General features: G+C 40.6%; 1 protein-coding gene across 3 annotated transcripts in view; it reads left to right on the top strand.

The window, feature by feature from the left end:
- ACOT12 (acyl-CoA thioesterase 12) overlaps positions 1-14,949 on the top strand; it is an 85,059-nt gene that overhangs the window by 36,984 nt on the left and 33,126 nt on the right. For all 3 annotated transcript variants that reach the window (XM_055386154.2, XM_055386155.2, XM_004042230.5), the window contains exons 6-10: positions 10,192-10,348; positions 12,118-12,237; positions 13,063-13,213; positions 13,885-13,940; positions 14,219-14,282. In XM_055386154.2, the coding sequence (XP_055242129.2) occupies positions 10,192-10,348; positions 12,118-12,237; positions 13,063-13,213; positions 13,885-13,940; positions 14,219-14,282 (548 nt within the window). The remainder of the gene's footprint in view (positions 1-10,191; positions 10,349-12,117; positions 12,238-13,062; positions 13,214-13,884; positions 13,941-14,218; positions 14,283-14,949) is intronic.

Raw genomic sequence — 14,949 nt, 5'->3', positions numbered from 1 at the left:
GAGAAAGTAGAAATAAGCCACTAAACAACCAGAAGTCTGATTGACAATGTCAAAATACAGTTCTTCTTCTTCTTTTTTTTTTTTTTTTTTTGTGAGATGGGGTCTCACTGTGTCACCCAGGCTGGAGTGCAGTGGCACGATCTCAGCTCACTGCAACCTCTGGCTCCCAGGTTCAAGCAATTCTCCTGCCTCAGCCTCCAGAGTAGCTGGGACTACAGGCATGCGCCACCATGCCCAGCTAATTTTTGTTTTTAGGGGAGATGAGGTTTCACCACATTGGCCAGGCTGGTCTTGAACTCCTGACCTCAGGTGATCCGCCCACCTTGGCCTCCCAAAGTGCTGGGATTACAGGCATGAGTCAGCGTGCCCAGCAAGGAACAGTTCTTTTGAAATCTGTGCATGTTTATCCAGAAATTCTTGCAAGAACTGCTTTCATCCTCTCCAAGTCATCCCTCGTCTGAATCACATGTCTCAAGGTCATTCTCCACCCTTTTGCCCGGAACTCTCTAGATCAAGCTGCTGCCCACCAGGAAGAGGATGACCCTGTGATGCGTGAGGTGCTGGCCAGTCTGCCCCGGTGCATGCTAGATGGAGTGTGTGTGTGTGATTGTGGATAAAATCATTGATAGTCAAATAGGTGGAAGGACTCCTTCCCTCTCAGCAGAAAGGAAAGACTTCCACACTGACTGGTAGTTCCTTCCAACAGTTCTGTATGAAACGCCTGTCATGTGCCAGGAACCTGCTTGCCACTAGAGGTATAAAGATGAAAAATGCAGGGTCTTTGCTCTTGAGAAACTTGTAGTTTAGTGCTGGAGACAGACATATTAATAGTTTCTAAATAATATAGTAATTGAATAGAGAGCTGTAGACTCTAAGTAATGTGGGAGCCCAGAGGAAGGGCCCTTCAGGGTTCACGAGAGACTCGCTGCAGGAGGGGCTATGAGAAGAAAGTTGGGAAGGCGAGGAATTGCGTAGCAGTGAGGGTGAAGGCACGGAGGCATGAACCAGCACACTGTGTGCTGGGAAGCCACCAACACAAGAGTATTGCTAGAGAGAAAATGCAAGGTAGAGGGAGGTGGGAGAGGAAGAAGGTGGGATTGTGTCATGGAGGCTCCCTGGGCCATGCCGAGAGGCTTGGCCTTTCTTCTGTTCTTGATGGGAGCCATTGAAGGATTTTGAGCAGGGTTGGGGCATGACTGGGTTTGCACTTAATATGGTCACTCTGGCTAGAGGGAGAGAGACCAGACGAAAGACGAGGGGTGCCTAAACCAGGCAGTGATAGTGGGGAGAGACAGGAGGGAAAGAGTTTAAAAATACACACGATATCACACCAACAAAATAGGGTCACTGATTGGCTGTGGGGAGAAGGGCGAGGAAGAAGGGGCATAGGCTGACTCCTGGGTGTCTGCTTGGAGCAGCTGGTTAGCAGTTGTGCCATGAACTGAGATCACGGATCTGAGGGGCAGGGAAGGGCAATTTTTGGGAGGTAGATGATAAGTTCAGTTTTAGGCATATGGAGTCTGAAGTGCCTGTGGACATCCAAAAGGAAGAGACCACAGCTGGGGAGATTTCATGTGAGAGACAACCGCTTAGAGAAGTAGTTCAAATGAAGACAACCTGCAGCCCACAGGGTGCTGGGCCAAGAACAGAACCTGCAAAGCACAGGCATCTAAGAGAGGATCCAGAAAGACAAACCTACCAAGGAGACCTGGAGGGACTAATCAGAGGGGTGCAGGGAGAGCTGGAGAGAGCAGTGTCACATGCCAAGGGAGCAGAGTTACAAGAAGAAATAAGTGGTCAACTGCGTCCCAGGAAGTGAGGAATAAAACCTGTCTACTGGACTGGGAATCAGGAAGGCATTGGTGACATCGGCAAGTGTGGGTTTAGAAGAAGTGTGGGAGACACTTGGATGACCTTAGTTACTTAGAGGAATAATGGGATGAGGGACAGTTTACCATAACCTTTATGTCATATGCACAGGCCAAAGTAAACACTCCTATCACCAGGCTTCTTTGAAGCACATGTACAAGGATGCGGGGAGTGGGGAGGGAAGTAGAGTTGCGAGCCTCATGGCTCCAACAGCCCGAGTGTCATCTGTTGCAGGACATGTGGACAGTGAGGGACACAGTGGCCATTGCAGCTCTTAGAGCAGCTTGGCTAGTTCAGAGCCTTTGCTTTTGTGGAAAACTAAGGCGTTGTGTCCCACAGCAGCACTAGCATTTAGCAGGAACTCACTTCTCTCAAGGTGTTTTCATTCACTCCAGCCATCCAAGGTGGAACTTGCTCCTCTCTGGCCTCTGGACCCAGCCCCACAGGAAGCAGGAGGCATCCATTGGCCCACTCACCCCAAACCATCCACCCTGGAGAGAGCTACCTCCTCCCACCAGACTTACTCCTAAAGGCGAATTGCTAGGAGCTGGCCCTATGCGTTGGCTCATCTTTCTCTCATAGTCAGTGGTTGCCCCAGCACAAAGCTGCTCTTTTTATTTTCTTATCCAATACTTTTTTTATCCAGGTCTGTAACCAAGTCCTCTGACTTTGCAGAACCATCCTTCTGCTCTCTATCTTTGTGAGTTCAATCGTTTTGATTTTTAGATTCCACAAATAGGCGAGAACATGTGATATTTGTCTTTCTGTGCCCTACTTCTTTTGCTTGACATAATGACCTCAGTTCCATCCATGTTGTTGCAAATGACAGGATGTCCTTCTGTGTTATGCTGAATAGTACTGTAACAGGTCTATAACCAAAACCTCTGACTTTGCTTTTCTCAGCTTGCCGAGGCAAGGTAAATAACAAACAAAACGAGAACTGTAAAATGGGAATAATAAAGGTACTTACATAATGGGTTTATGGGAGCATTAAATGAGTTAATATAGAAAGTGTCAGGCATGCAGAAAGTGCTGTCATTTCTATTATTGTTTGAGAGGTCCCCTCCACAGGAGGAATTAGAGCCAACAGTTAAAGACAGATGCTTCTCAGGAACTATGCTGTAAAGGATGAAAGAAATAGCCTGGAGCTACAGGAGACCCTCAAAGTCAAGGGGCATTGTTTTTCAGGCTAGGAGAAATTTGGTCATGGTTCCAGGCTGATCAAGATGATTGATGAGGCCTGGCGGTGGCTTATGCCTATAATCTCAGCACTTTGGGAGGCTGAGGCAGGCAGATCACTTGAGATCAGGAGTTCGAGACCATGGTGAAACCGTGTCTCTACTAAAAATACAAAAATTAGCCAGGCGTGGTGGTGCACTCCTGTAATCCCAGCTACTCGGGAGGCTGAGGCAAGAGAATTGCTTGAACCCAAGAGGTGGAGTTTACAGTGAACCAACATTGCACCACTGCAGTCCAGCCTAGGCCACAGAGCCAGATTCTGACTCAAAAAAAAAAAAAAAGAGATAATTGATAAAAATCATTATTGAGGAAGAAGTTAGTTATAAAAGAAAGAGATAATTCATGTCAAATCTATACTTTAGACACTGGGAAATTGTTGTCATGTTTTTATCTTGGAGGAATGGGGATCTCTGCTACCCTGAGCTCCCTTGAGAGGGTTCGTCTATTGGGAAGGGTTGCTAGGATGGTGACTGAAGCTGTCTTCACACCCCCCTCAAGGTAACATGAGCCAGGTAAACATGGGTGGCTGCACCGGCTTCTTCTGGTGTTGTGCAAGTTGCACTAATAAGTGAAATCAGCAGCAGACAATTTGTATGCACAACACTAACAGTACTTTGAGTACTGGAGATAGTCTAAATTAGTAACAGGCACACATGACAGTCATTCAAATATAGAGATAAAACGATCGCAATTGACTTGAGTTTCAGTGTGTTACAAAGTTGGCCAGATTAGATCTACATCTACATGTCTAGTTCATAGTTCAATTTCAAATTATAGATTTTTCTCAAAGTCTTCTTTTATCATCTGCTTTGTTTAATCTGCCCTAACTTATTCTACATCCTTTCACATAAAACAACTTTTAACCTAATTCCATTGATCTGATTTTGTTTTTGGAAATTTTACTAACTTCCATGCCAGCAAAGGTGCCAGAGAACTTAAAAGCAATTCATCTTAAAGAATGTAAGAGCCAGACTCTGACATTTAAAGCTGCTGTGTAGTATGTGATTTCTCCACCTACTGCTCCTTAGATCTGATGGAGTTGGTTTTTGACAGGACAGTGTGTGTTCTAAAAGAAGAGAACCAGACCATCTCTGTTCTTGTACCATGTTTTTAGAAAACCAGGGGTTTGTGTTGGTTATAAATATCAAACATAAAAGATTGGAATATTTTTCAAGATGTTGTATGATGGAAATGCATATTATTAGAACAGTGAGAACATTGAATCCAGATCATATCCTTTCGGAAGAAAAGAAAAGAGATAAGATTAGTTTTGTAAAAGCAGTATATTTCTGGAATGTGTATAAGCACACACATCTCAGAAATACTACTGGATCATTATTTGCAAGCTTGACATATAGGGGAAAAACTTAAAATTTGAAAGCATTTTAATTTAATTTTTGAGTAAGAAAATCAGATCTTAAGAGCATTATCATGGTTAATTTTCTGGATACGCAGAAAGAAAACTAGGGCTAGCATGACCTCAATTCAGGTCAAAGTTCCTGATCTACAAATGTAGAGTGAATGTAAAGTTGTCAAAGCAGGATGATGACACAGTACTTTAAGAACATCCAAAGTACACGTATTGAACTTGATCACTCAAAGCCAGCAGAAAGGGTGAGTTCTGTTTACTTAACCCAAACCAGAACTGCAAGCCTGAATTGCTCTCTGAACCTGGGAAAACCCTATTTTTTCGTTGGTTGTAAATTAACTCCAAATAAGCAAACTTCTGCACCAAAGTCATCTAACTCAATATATTTCTGCATATGTATGATAGCTGATGCTGGTGCACATATAACCTCACCTAGCACCTCCCTCTACAGGTTCCAGTATATACTGTATGTGTCTTCATAGGAAGTATGTGGTTTCTCTTTAAAGTTATCCCTCAGAAAAGAAGGAGCTGCTTTATATTTGAGTCTTTACAATGTCTCTCATAAGGCCTTCTCTTAATTTTTTATTTATAATTATCTAAAAACTATTTTTAAAGAGATAGTACATGCACAGGGTAAAAAATGCAAAACGCATAAAAAGGCATATAGTTAAAAAGTAAGTCTGCCTACCGTCTCACTTCCCACCTTCAGAGACCGTCACTATCACACACACTTCAATTTTTGTGGGTACACAGTAGATGTATATATTTATGGGATACATGAAATACTGTGATACAAGCATACAAATGTGCAATAATCACATCATGTAAAATGGGGTATCCACTCCTTCAAGTGTGACAAACAATCCAATGATACTCGTTATTTTAAAATATATAATTAAATTATTATTGACTGTAGTCACCCTGTTGTGCTGTCAAACACTAGGTCTTATTCATTCTTTCTAACTATATTTTTGTACCCATTAACCATCCCCACCCTCCCACTACCCTTCCCAGCCTCTCATAAGCATGCTTCTGCTATCTCCATGAGTTCAATTGTTTTGATTTTTAGCTTCTACAAATAAGTGAAAACATGCGATGTTTGTCTTTCTGTGCCTTATTTCACTTATAATGATCTCCAGTTCCATCCATGTTGTTGCAGATGACAGGATCTCATTCTTTTTTATGGCTGAATAGTATTCTGTTGTGTATATGTATCATATTTTCTTTATTCGTTCATCTGTTGATAGACACTTAGGTTGCTTCCAAATTTTAGCTATTGTGAACAGGGCTGCAACAACCATGGGAATGCATATATCTCTTCAGTATCCTGATTTCCTTTCTTTTGGGTGTATACCCAGCAATGGGATTGCTGGATCTGATGGTAGTTCTCTTTTTAGTTTTTTGAGGAACCTCCAAACTGTTCTTCATAGGGGTTGTACTAATTTACATTCCCACCAACAGTGTATGAAGGTTCCCTTTTCTCCACATCCTTACCAGCACTGGTTATTGCCTGTCTTTGGGATAAAAGGCATTTTAACTGGGGTGAGATGATATCTCATTGTAGTTTTGATTTGCATTTCTCTGATGATCAGTGATGTCGATACCTTTTTATATGCCTATTTGCCATTTGCATGTCTTCTTTTGAGAAATGTCTATTCAAATCTTTGGCTCACTTTTTAATCAGATTATTAGGTTTTTTTCCTATAGAGCTGTTTAAGCTCCTTATATATTCTGGTTATTAATCGCTTATCAGATGGATAGCTTTCAAATATTTTCTCCCATTCTGTGGGTTGTCTCTTCACTTTGTTGATTGTTTTCTTTGCTGTGCAGATGCTTTTTAACTTGATGTGATTCTGTTTGTTGATTTTTGCTTTGGTTACCTGTGCTTGTGTGGTACTGCTCAATAAATTTTTGTCCAGACCAATGTCCTGGAGAGTTTCCCCGATGTTTTCCTATAATGGTTTTATAGTTTATAGTTTAAGGTCTTAGATTTAAGCCTTTAATCCATTTTGATTTGATTTTTGTGTATGGTAAGAGATAGTGGTCTAGTTTCATTCTTCTGCATATGAGTATCCAGTTTTCCCAGCACCATTTATTGAAGAGATTGTCCTTTCCCCAGTGTATGTTCTTGGCACCTTTGTCAAATATGAGTTCACTGTGGGTGTGTGAATCTGTTTCTGGGTTCCCAGTTCTGTTCCATTGGTCTATGTGTCTGTTTTTATGCCAGTGCCTGGCTGTTTTGCTTACTACAACTCTGTAGCATAATTTGAAGTCAGATAATTGTATTAATTTATTTTAAACAAAAAATATGCCATTTGAGTAAGCAACATTAGCCTGAAAACAACCTCAATAAATACTAGTTTGGGATATGTATAAAACATCTTCTAATAAAATCAATTTTAGAAAGAGAGAGAAATTGAAAGGGATTAAGATTGTGTATTTCTTTCAAAGATCACTTTAGAAAGTGATTCCATTTTGATTCTAGCAATATAGCGGATTCATTGTTGGGTAAAACCAAAAATTCCTGGAAACATATTTACAAACATCTTTGCAAACACATCTCAGCAGGCAGAAAAATAAGAGAAAACTTTGAAGTCCAGAAATGGTGAGAAAACACAAATGCCGCAGTGCAAGGAAGCATTGGGGCTGGCATTTGTTCTGCAGGACCCAGCAGGCGCCTGAAGACATGCAGCTTGTGTGTAACGGGCCTGCTTGGGCTCAGGAGACAAAACCAGGCGTCCATGTGAGGGAGAAGGTTGGATCAGGGAACCTTCCTTGGTGCTGGAACCTCCAAAAGGTGATTCCCTCAGTGAGTCAACCAGAAAAATTCCACCCTCCAGAGAGCCTTAGCCTTAGGTGGAGTGGGAAGAAAAATTCTCTCCCTTTGAGAATTCAATCACAAGTGCATCCTCATGCAGATTTGGATCCTCAGAAGTCACATGCCCTGTCTGGGCTAAAACAGAACAAGTAAACTTTAGTGTAAAGTGGTGCTGTGTTGTAGGACCCCAGGGGATCTGCAGCTGCAAATGCAGCTCCTTTGTGAAGAAATGACTTTAAAGCCAGCTCCCAAGAATTTCCACAGAAAAAGATCCAAGTGATATGAGATCCTAGTGAAAAATCGTAAAAGATAGAAATAAAGCAAGGCTTCAAGATCTAGAAGTGACACCAGGCCCCACAAAGTCTGAACGAGGCCCACAAAGACAGCAGATAATGAATTTATCAAGTAAGATGAAGAGGCTTAATATGTTTTAAGAAATAAAAGAGTATCAAGAGTATAATGCAAGAACAACAACAACAAAAAAGATAACCTAGAAGGTTTAACAAAGAAACAAAGACAATTTCTATAGAAAAGAATATGTAATAATTAAAATTTGAAACTCAGTGAATGAATGAAACAGCAGATAAGACAAGGAACTGGAAGATAGATGTGAAAGAGTTAACTAGAATGCAGCCAGATAGACAAAGAAATGGGAAATATGTAAGGGAGGTTAGGAAACATGAAGAATGGAGAGAAATGTCTAACATGCAAAAAAAATTCTCCGGAAATGAGACAAGCAATATTTGAAACAAATGATATAAAGAGACGTTTCATGAAGAGGTGACAAGAATACTTAATATACATGTAAAAAGATGTTGGAACTCATTAGTAATCAGGAAAATGCAAATTATAACCAACGTGAGATACTCTTCCACACCCACCAAACTGGAAATAGTTGAGTGTCTGATACTTCTAAGCAAAAATGGGGACCAGTGGGGACTCTCATCAACAGCAGACAGAAGTGTCAGTACAACTATTTTATTACCTAAAAATATTCTGTTGAGAGTAAGGACTATGAATGTTAAGGAAATCAGCTAAGTTAAGTTTATTCATTCATTTCATTTAATAAATATTTATTGAGCACCTATGTTCAGGAATTATATGAGAATTTTAAAAATCCATACTCCCTGCACCAAAAAGCTTAGGATCTAGTGGGTCACATAATAAAAGGGCACACAAATAACATAAAACTATAGCCATGAAAGAAAGATCCTTCAAGAGACCCTGAAGGTGGGGCTGAGCTGTGGAGGTCAGAGAAGGCTCCACTGAGGAAGTAATGACCAAGGGGGGGCCACAGAGTACGAGTGAAATTGAAGACACAGGTGATGGTGGCCAGGGGGATTGCCATAGACAGCAGGGATGTGACAAATGCTCTGTTGTTGAAGGTAATACTTCCTCAGAGGAAGTGAAAAAAGACCAGCGTGGCTGGAGCAAAGGGAGAGGGAGAGTGAGGCCAGACCAGGAAGGCAGGGCTTGCAGGCCATGGGAAGGATTTGGGGTTTTATACGAGAACAATGGGTAGCTACTGACTTGTTTTAAGCTGGGGACTGAAACGATCACTGGAAATAAGAAAAAATAAAAGAGATCATCAATTAATTATAAATCTAAAAATTACATTAGGAAGTGGAGTTAAGGGTTTCTGTGACTACCCTTCTGGATCACCAGCTGTGACTATGCCGAGAGCAGCAACAGTTGCTGGGCATATCTTCCCTCTCACACTGCAAGCTCAGCTCTGCCTCTGACAGTACAGCCAGGATGGTGTCCCAGTTTGTAAATCCTTTCCCCCTCCTCCCCAACAACAGCATGTGAGATGGAAACCTAGCCGGTGGTTCACTTCGTGATGCAAAAAGCATAATTGAATACATTTTACTGCTTTGCAGCCAGAGTAAATGATTTTTCCATTGTTAAGAGTGAAAACCAATTTGTTAGTAAACGGAGCAGATATGATTCAAAAGAAGCAGAAAGCTAGGCGCGGTGGCTCACACCTCTATTCCCAGCACTTTGGGAGGCCGAGGCGGGCAGATCACCTGAGGTCAGGAGTTCAAGACCAGCCTGGCCAACATGGTGAAAACCGTCTCTACTGAAAATACAAAAATTAGCCAGGCGTGGTGGCACGCACCTGTAAGCCCAGCTACTCGGGAGGCCGAGGCAGGAGAATCGCTTGAACCTGGGAGGCTGAGGTTGCAGTGAGCTGAGATCACACCACTGCACTCCAGCCTGGATGACAGAGTGAGACTGTCTGAAAAAAAAGAGAGAGCAGAAGGACATGAAGAAGTATAACAGATTGTGTCTTTCCTGCTTGTGACTGCAATCATTACAAACAGTTTCCACAGGAGGCCACATTTCCATTCTGAAGGTAGTGTTTCAAGCTTCCTGGTGTCTCTGGTCCTTTGTAGCTCAGATTCCTTTATTTTTAACAACTTTATTGTGGTGTAATTGACAAACAATGAATGGCCCATATTTAAAGCATACAATTTGATAAGTTTTGATGTAAGTTTACACCTGTGAAAACATCACCACAATCAAGATAGTGACATATCCATCACCCCCAACATTTCTGCTCTTTCCTGTCCTGATCTGTCCCTACCCCACCACAAACAACTCAAGTTTCAATGTAACCATTCTTTTAGTCAAAATTCCAATAGACTTATTTTATAGGCTAGAATACAATCTCTAAAAGGCCCTTTCTGATTATCTTAACCCAATTCACTGCAAATATTCACCATTAAGATAAGAGTCACTCTGTAGAGCCTGTCAATTTGCTCAGTCTTAAGCCTTTGAGAACACTTTAATTTTTCTATAAATCCGAGTTGAATGTACTGCCGGGAAGGAAAAGCTGGAGCCCCAGGGCCTATGGTTCACTCCACCATCATTAATGTTTACATCCACCTTTCAGATCTCATTTTTGATGAAGAGGAAGGAGCGGTTTCCACAAGGGGCACCTCCGTTCAGAGCATTGAACTGGTCCTCCCACCCCATGCAAACCATCACGGAAATACATTTGGTGGCCAGATTATGGCTTGGATGGAGACAGTGGCTACTATTTCTGCAAGGTTCTTGGTTTTGACCTTCGGCATATGATTTTGGGACCAGTGAGGAGAAAATAGAAAGGGACTGAGATCCAGTTCTTGGGATAGTCAAGAAGTCAAGGAAAGGACTGAGGAAAATGTTGCCTTTTATAATGATTTCTAAATCATTTACTTTCTTACTTTAGGATTAATCTGTCCTTTAGTTTGAAGGTGAATGTTTAAATATTTTGGTTCAAAAATAAAAATGAGATGACAGTTTTAATACTTTATTCTGAATTATGAATATTGATCTTATGAAACTGCAACTCATTGTCTTGATAGCTTATGACAAAGTAAATGCAGAACAGAAATAGAAGACAGGCTTCACACTTAAAAATAATCAGTCTAGGTTGGGCATGGTGGCTCACACCTATAATCCCAGCACTTTGGGAGGCCGAGACAGGAAGATTGCTTGATGCCAGGAGTTCAAGACCAGCTTGGGAAACATAGCAAGACCCTGACTCTACAAAAAAAATTTGCTGGTGTAGTGGTGTGCACCTATAGTCCTGGCTAGTTGGGAGGTGGAGGTGGGAGGATCACTTGAGCCCAGGGATTCAAAGCTACAGTGAGCTATGATCACACCACTGCACTCCAGCCTTTCTATAAATAAGTAAGTAAATAAATAAAGTCAGTTAGTTACAAACCTTTTTAAAGACAATTTACAGTTAGGTCTGACCTTTAAAGGTGCTGGTTAAAAATAATTATGGCCAAAGAAATAATTGAAAAATAGGAAAAGAAAGAAGAGAATATTTAGAATACTTTTAAAGACTCCTCAATTTCAAAAAGGTTATTTTATTCTTAATGGAAAGATGTAGGTAATTGAGCAGTTTTAGGGAACACTCTGTACCCTGTAAATACATTTGAATAGGATCTGCCCTTCTGACAATTTTCATAACCATTGAAAATTTTTAAGGTTGTATTTCCCTCAAATTAAAATAATTTTATTATTAATATGTCTATAGTTATGACTATAGTTACAAACCTGTAGTTATCCTTTCTAAAAATTACGCACAAATAAGAGAGCTTGTTTTTAAAATGAGATTGTCATTCTTAGTGACAGTAAAGCAATTGAACATGTTCTATTGTAAAGGCTTATGGCAGCATCTGTTCACTTGGTGTTGGCACAGAGTAATTGAATGATGACCGGGAATCTAAAATGTAGAAAATTATGGAAGTAACTTTCTGAAATTAAATATTATATATAATTATTTCAAAATGTCATACACACAAAAATTATAAAATGTGTATCTCCTAGCCTTTCAGGCTTTATGTAGCAATCCAGGTAATTCTTCTGTGAGGGGAAAAAACTTATCTTTTGATCTGTGGGTGAATTTGATTAACTGTAAAGCTGAGGAATTGTGTGAGGACACCTGCCTTCACTTGGACCCCACTCCAACCTGGATCAGAACTTCTTGGGACTACAGTCATGAGCTATCAGGATGACTATAATTCAGATTAGAACAAAAAGCATTGGTTTGTTGTTCCAAGGGACTTCCACAGGAAATGAGACAAGAGTAGGACTGTTACCAAAGGAGTAGAAGCATCAACATCTGGGTAAAGACCCCACTGCTCGGGGACATGGTATTTCCCAAAATATTGGCAGGTAGTGTGCAGACCTACCCTCAACCCACATAATCCAGTTATTTATTTCAGTCAAATTTAAAGAAATGCTTATTTGAAGACTTGTCTGTGCATTTGTTCGATGAATGAATGTGTGATCGCTTTCTTTTCTCTCCCTCCCTTTGTCTCCCCAGCCGCCTGTGTTGGTCTCATCCCTTTCTGAAGTCCGTAGATATGTTTAAGTTCCGGGGACCATCTACAGTTGGAGATCGTCTTGTCTTCACTGCCATTGTCAACAATACATTTCAGACCTGGTAAAGTGAGCCCTTAGGCTGCTATGAAGAAATTTAAACTTGCACAAATGTAATTTTTAATTTCAGCCTGGAGGTGAGTATGGGAACTACTTTAATGAAATTCCATTTTTTTCGTGCAATTTTCAAAATCCATGAACATATTTTTAGCCCTTTGTTCTGCTTGGGGCCTTTTCACAATTAGTAAATTGTGAAGGACTGGTTTTTGTCTTATAAGGGGAGCCGTATGTCCCAATTGGCCCAAGTTGGACCTGGTTTGTACCTGTCATCCCTGCATAATTATTAACTTTTCCTTTCAGTCCCAGTGACTAGATGGTCAATCAACTCGTAATGGGCCTGGTATTACCACCATGAAATCCAAACCACTTCCCAGTTATTTTTATTATTCTTGATACACAATGAAAAGATTTGATTTAGTATTATTTTCTTTTTAAATGTAAAAATGAATGTCTGTGTTTCCTGTCTAATTTCAGTGTTTGATTATTTTTTAATTACAGAATTATTGTTTTTAGGGAAGAAAACTTAACTTTGGCATAATTTAAGCCCTCCCCACATTGCCAAAATATGTTCTTGAATGTATATAAAGCCCTTCCTGGCCTTTTTCCCACTTGAAAGTGGGGAAGTAAAATGGAAATGCTCTTAGGGGCTTGTAAAAAGCAGCCCATTGACCTGAAAATGGATTTTAATAGTTGCACAGGTTTGCTGATAACAAAGAAGAAAACCCAGGCCCTTATCCTCCTGTTGCTTGGAGGAGGTGGCAGCAGTGGGCAAGGAGGGCCTGATGGGTCGAGATCCTCTTTGCCCACCGCCCTGCGTCACCCTTCACAGTGTTGAAGTTGGAGTTCGCGTGGAGGCCTTTGACTGTCAGGAATGGGCCGAGGGCCGAGGGCGTCACATCAACAGTGCTTTTCTCATTTACAATGCTGCTGATGATAAGGAAAATCTCATCACGTTTCCCAGAATCCAACCCATTTCAAAGGTCAGTTATTATCGCACGAGGTTCAATAGCCAGACCTGTGAATAGAGAGCTCTACCTAGAATCTCCTCCCACCAGCAACAACCTCTTTGGCTCTTTCCCTTTGGTTTTCTCTCTTTTCAGCATCACAAAGTGAAGTGGGCTTTTTTCTTTTCCTTTTCCCCCCGATCACTCTGATCATTTGTTCAAATGATGGAAGCCCTGAAGACCTCACCTCTACCGGGCCACACACTGCTGTGGGTAGGATGCCACCTTCTATGTCCTGTTTCTGGGTCTCTTCTCTCACTTCCTTAACTCCAGCTCTTGATGCTGTGCCACGTTCATGGAAACCATATCTTTCCCTCATCCCTAAATTACCTGATTGCCAATGTTAATTTTTTCTAAAAAGTCTGTAGTGAGAATTAAGTATAATTCTGGTAACAGGAATGTTAATAATCTCCACTTTTGAAAAAAGGAAGAAAATAGCTGCAAAGATTGCACCTTTGTCAGTGCAACTGCCCTTTGTGGATTCAGCACAGACTCTGACTTGATGAAGTCAGTTCATGGAGAGATACCACATCTCAGTTAGCCCTTTTGACTGATTTAGGAGAAGGATACTTAAGGATTATAGCACTAAGATAGTAGATATTTTATTTTATTTTATTTTATTGATTTTACTTTGTTTTCGATTAAAGGATGATTTTAGACGCTATCGGGGAGCTATTGCACGCAAGAGAATTCGCCTAGGCAGGTAAGGAACATAAGGTGTAATGATTTTATGGAGTCTTCGTTAATCTGACAAATTATATAAGAGCCCGTCTCTGGGTCTCTATTCCCACGTAACGGAAAAAGAGAAGGTCTGATGTTTCCTGGCCGCAAAGGCTGACTACTGACTTATGGAAATAGTTCTTCCACGTTGTTCCACTGATATCCATGGCTGATAGAAGTTCAAGAAAGTATTATGGTTATTGTTGTGTGCTAAATGCAGAGAAAAAAACTGTCATTTAACACTTTAATTTTTTTTTCCAGAAAATATGTTATTTCCCACAAAGAAGAGGTTCCACTTTGCATACACTGGGATATCAGCAAGCAGGTGATGTTTTGTGATTTGGAGCTCTTCATATAAAAGTCTCATCATTACAAAAATGGAAATCCCCTTGCCTAACTGGCCTAGGCTGTGCCTACGCAGGCTATGTGAAAAGGTGGATTATATCAGCCAGTCATGTCAAAATGAAACAAAACCAGGCTATCAGTTACTGCTTACCAATCGGCAGTTTAGCCTTGTTTGACTTCTTACAGTTCCCAAACTACAGACTCAGGATGCTCTGCCATCAGATATGTTCCAGAAGCATGGCACAGAGCTATCCGGTATCTCACCGTGACTTGTGCCCACCAGCTTGCATTTTTATAAAAACAATAACAAAGTAGTAGTCATTTGAAGATTTTTAACCATTAAATGTAAAGAGAAATCCAAGTTTACTTATTACACATTGATTATCAGTCATACTGAAAGGTAGTCTGTCTTTGCTCAGGACACCAACTAAAATGATACCAAAATGATACCCAGTTGTTAAGTATACAGTTACTTTGTCTGAATTCTGAATTAAGGGTTCAAGATAAAAATTATATGTTAGCTGTAGCTTAGTTCTTTTTACTTTTGTTTGTTTTTTTTTTTCGTTTTTGCTTTTGTTTTTGTTTTTTGTTGTGTTTTTTTTGGTATTTTTTTGAGACAGAGTCTCACTCTGTCGCCCAGGCTGGAG

The sequence above is a fragment of the Gorilla gorilla genome, chromosome 4 (assembly GCF_029281585.2).
Source record: "Gorilla gorilla gorilla isolate KB3781 chromosome 4, NHGRI_mGorGor1-v2.1_pri, whole genome shotgun sequence".
Lineage (NCBI taxonomy): Eukaryota > Metazoa > Chordata > Mammalia > Primates > Hominidae > Gorilla > Gorilla gorilla.
Note: the sequence above shows the minus strand (reverse complement) of the source record. Positions and strands in the feature narration are given on the sequence as shown.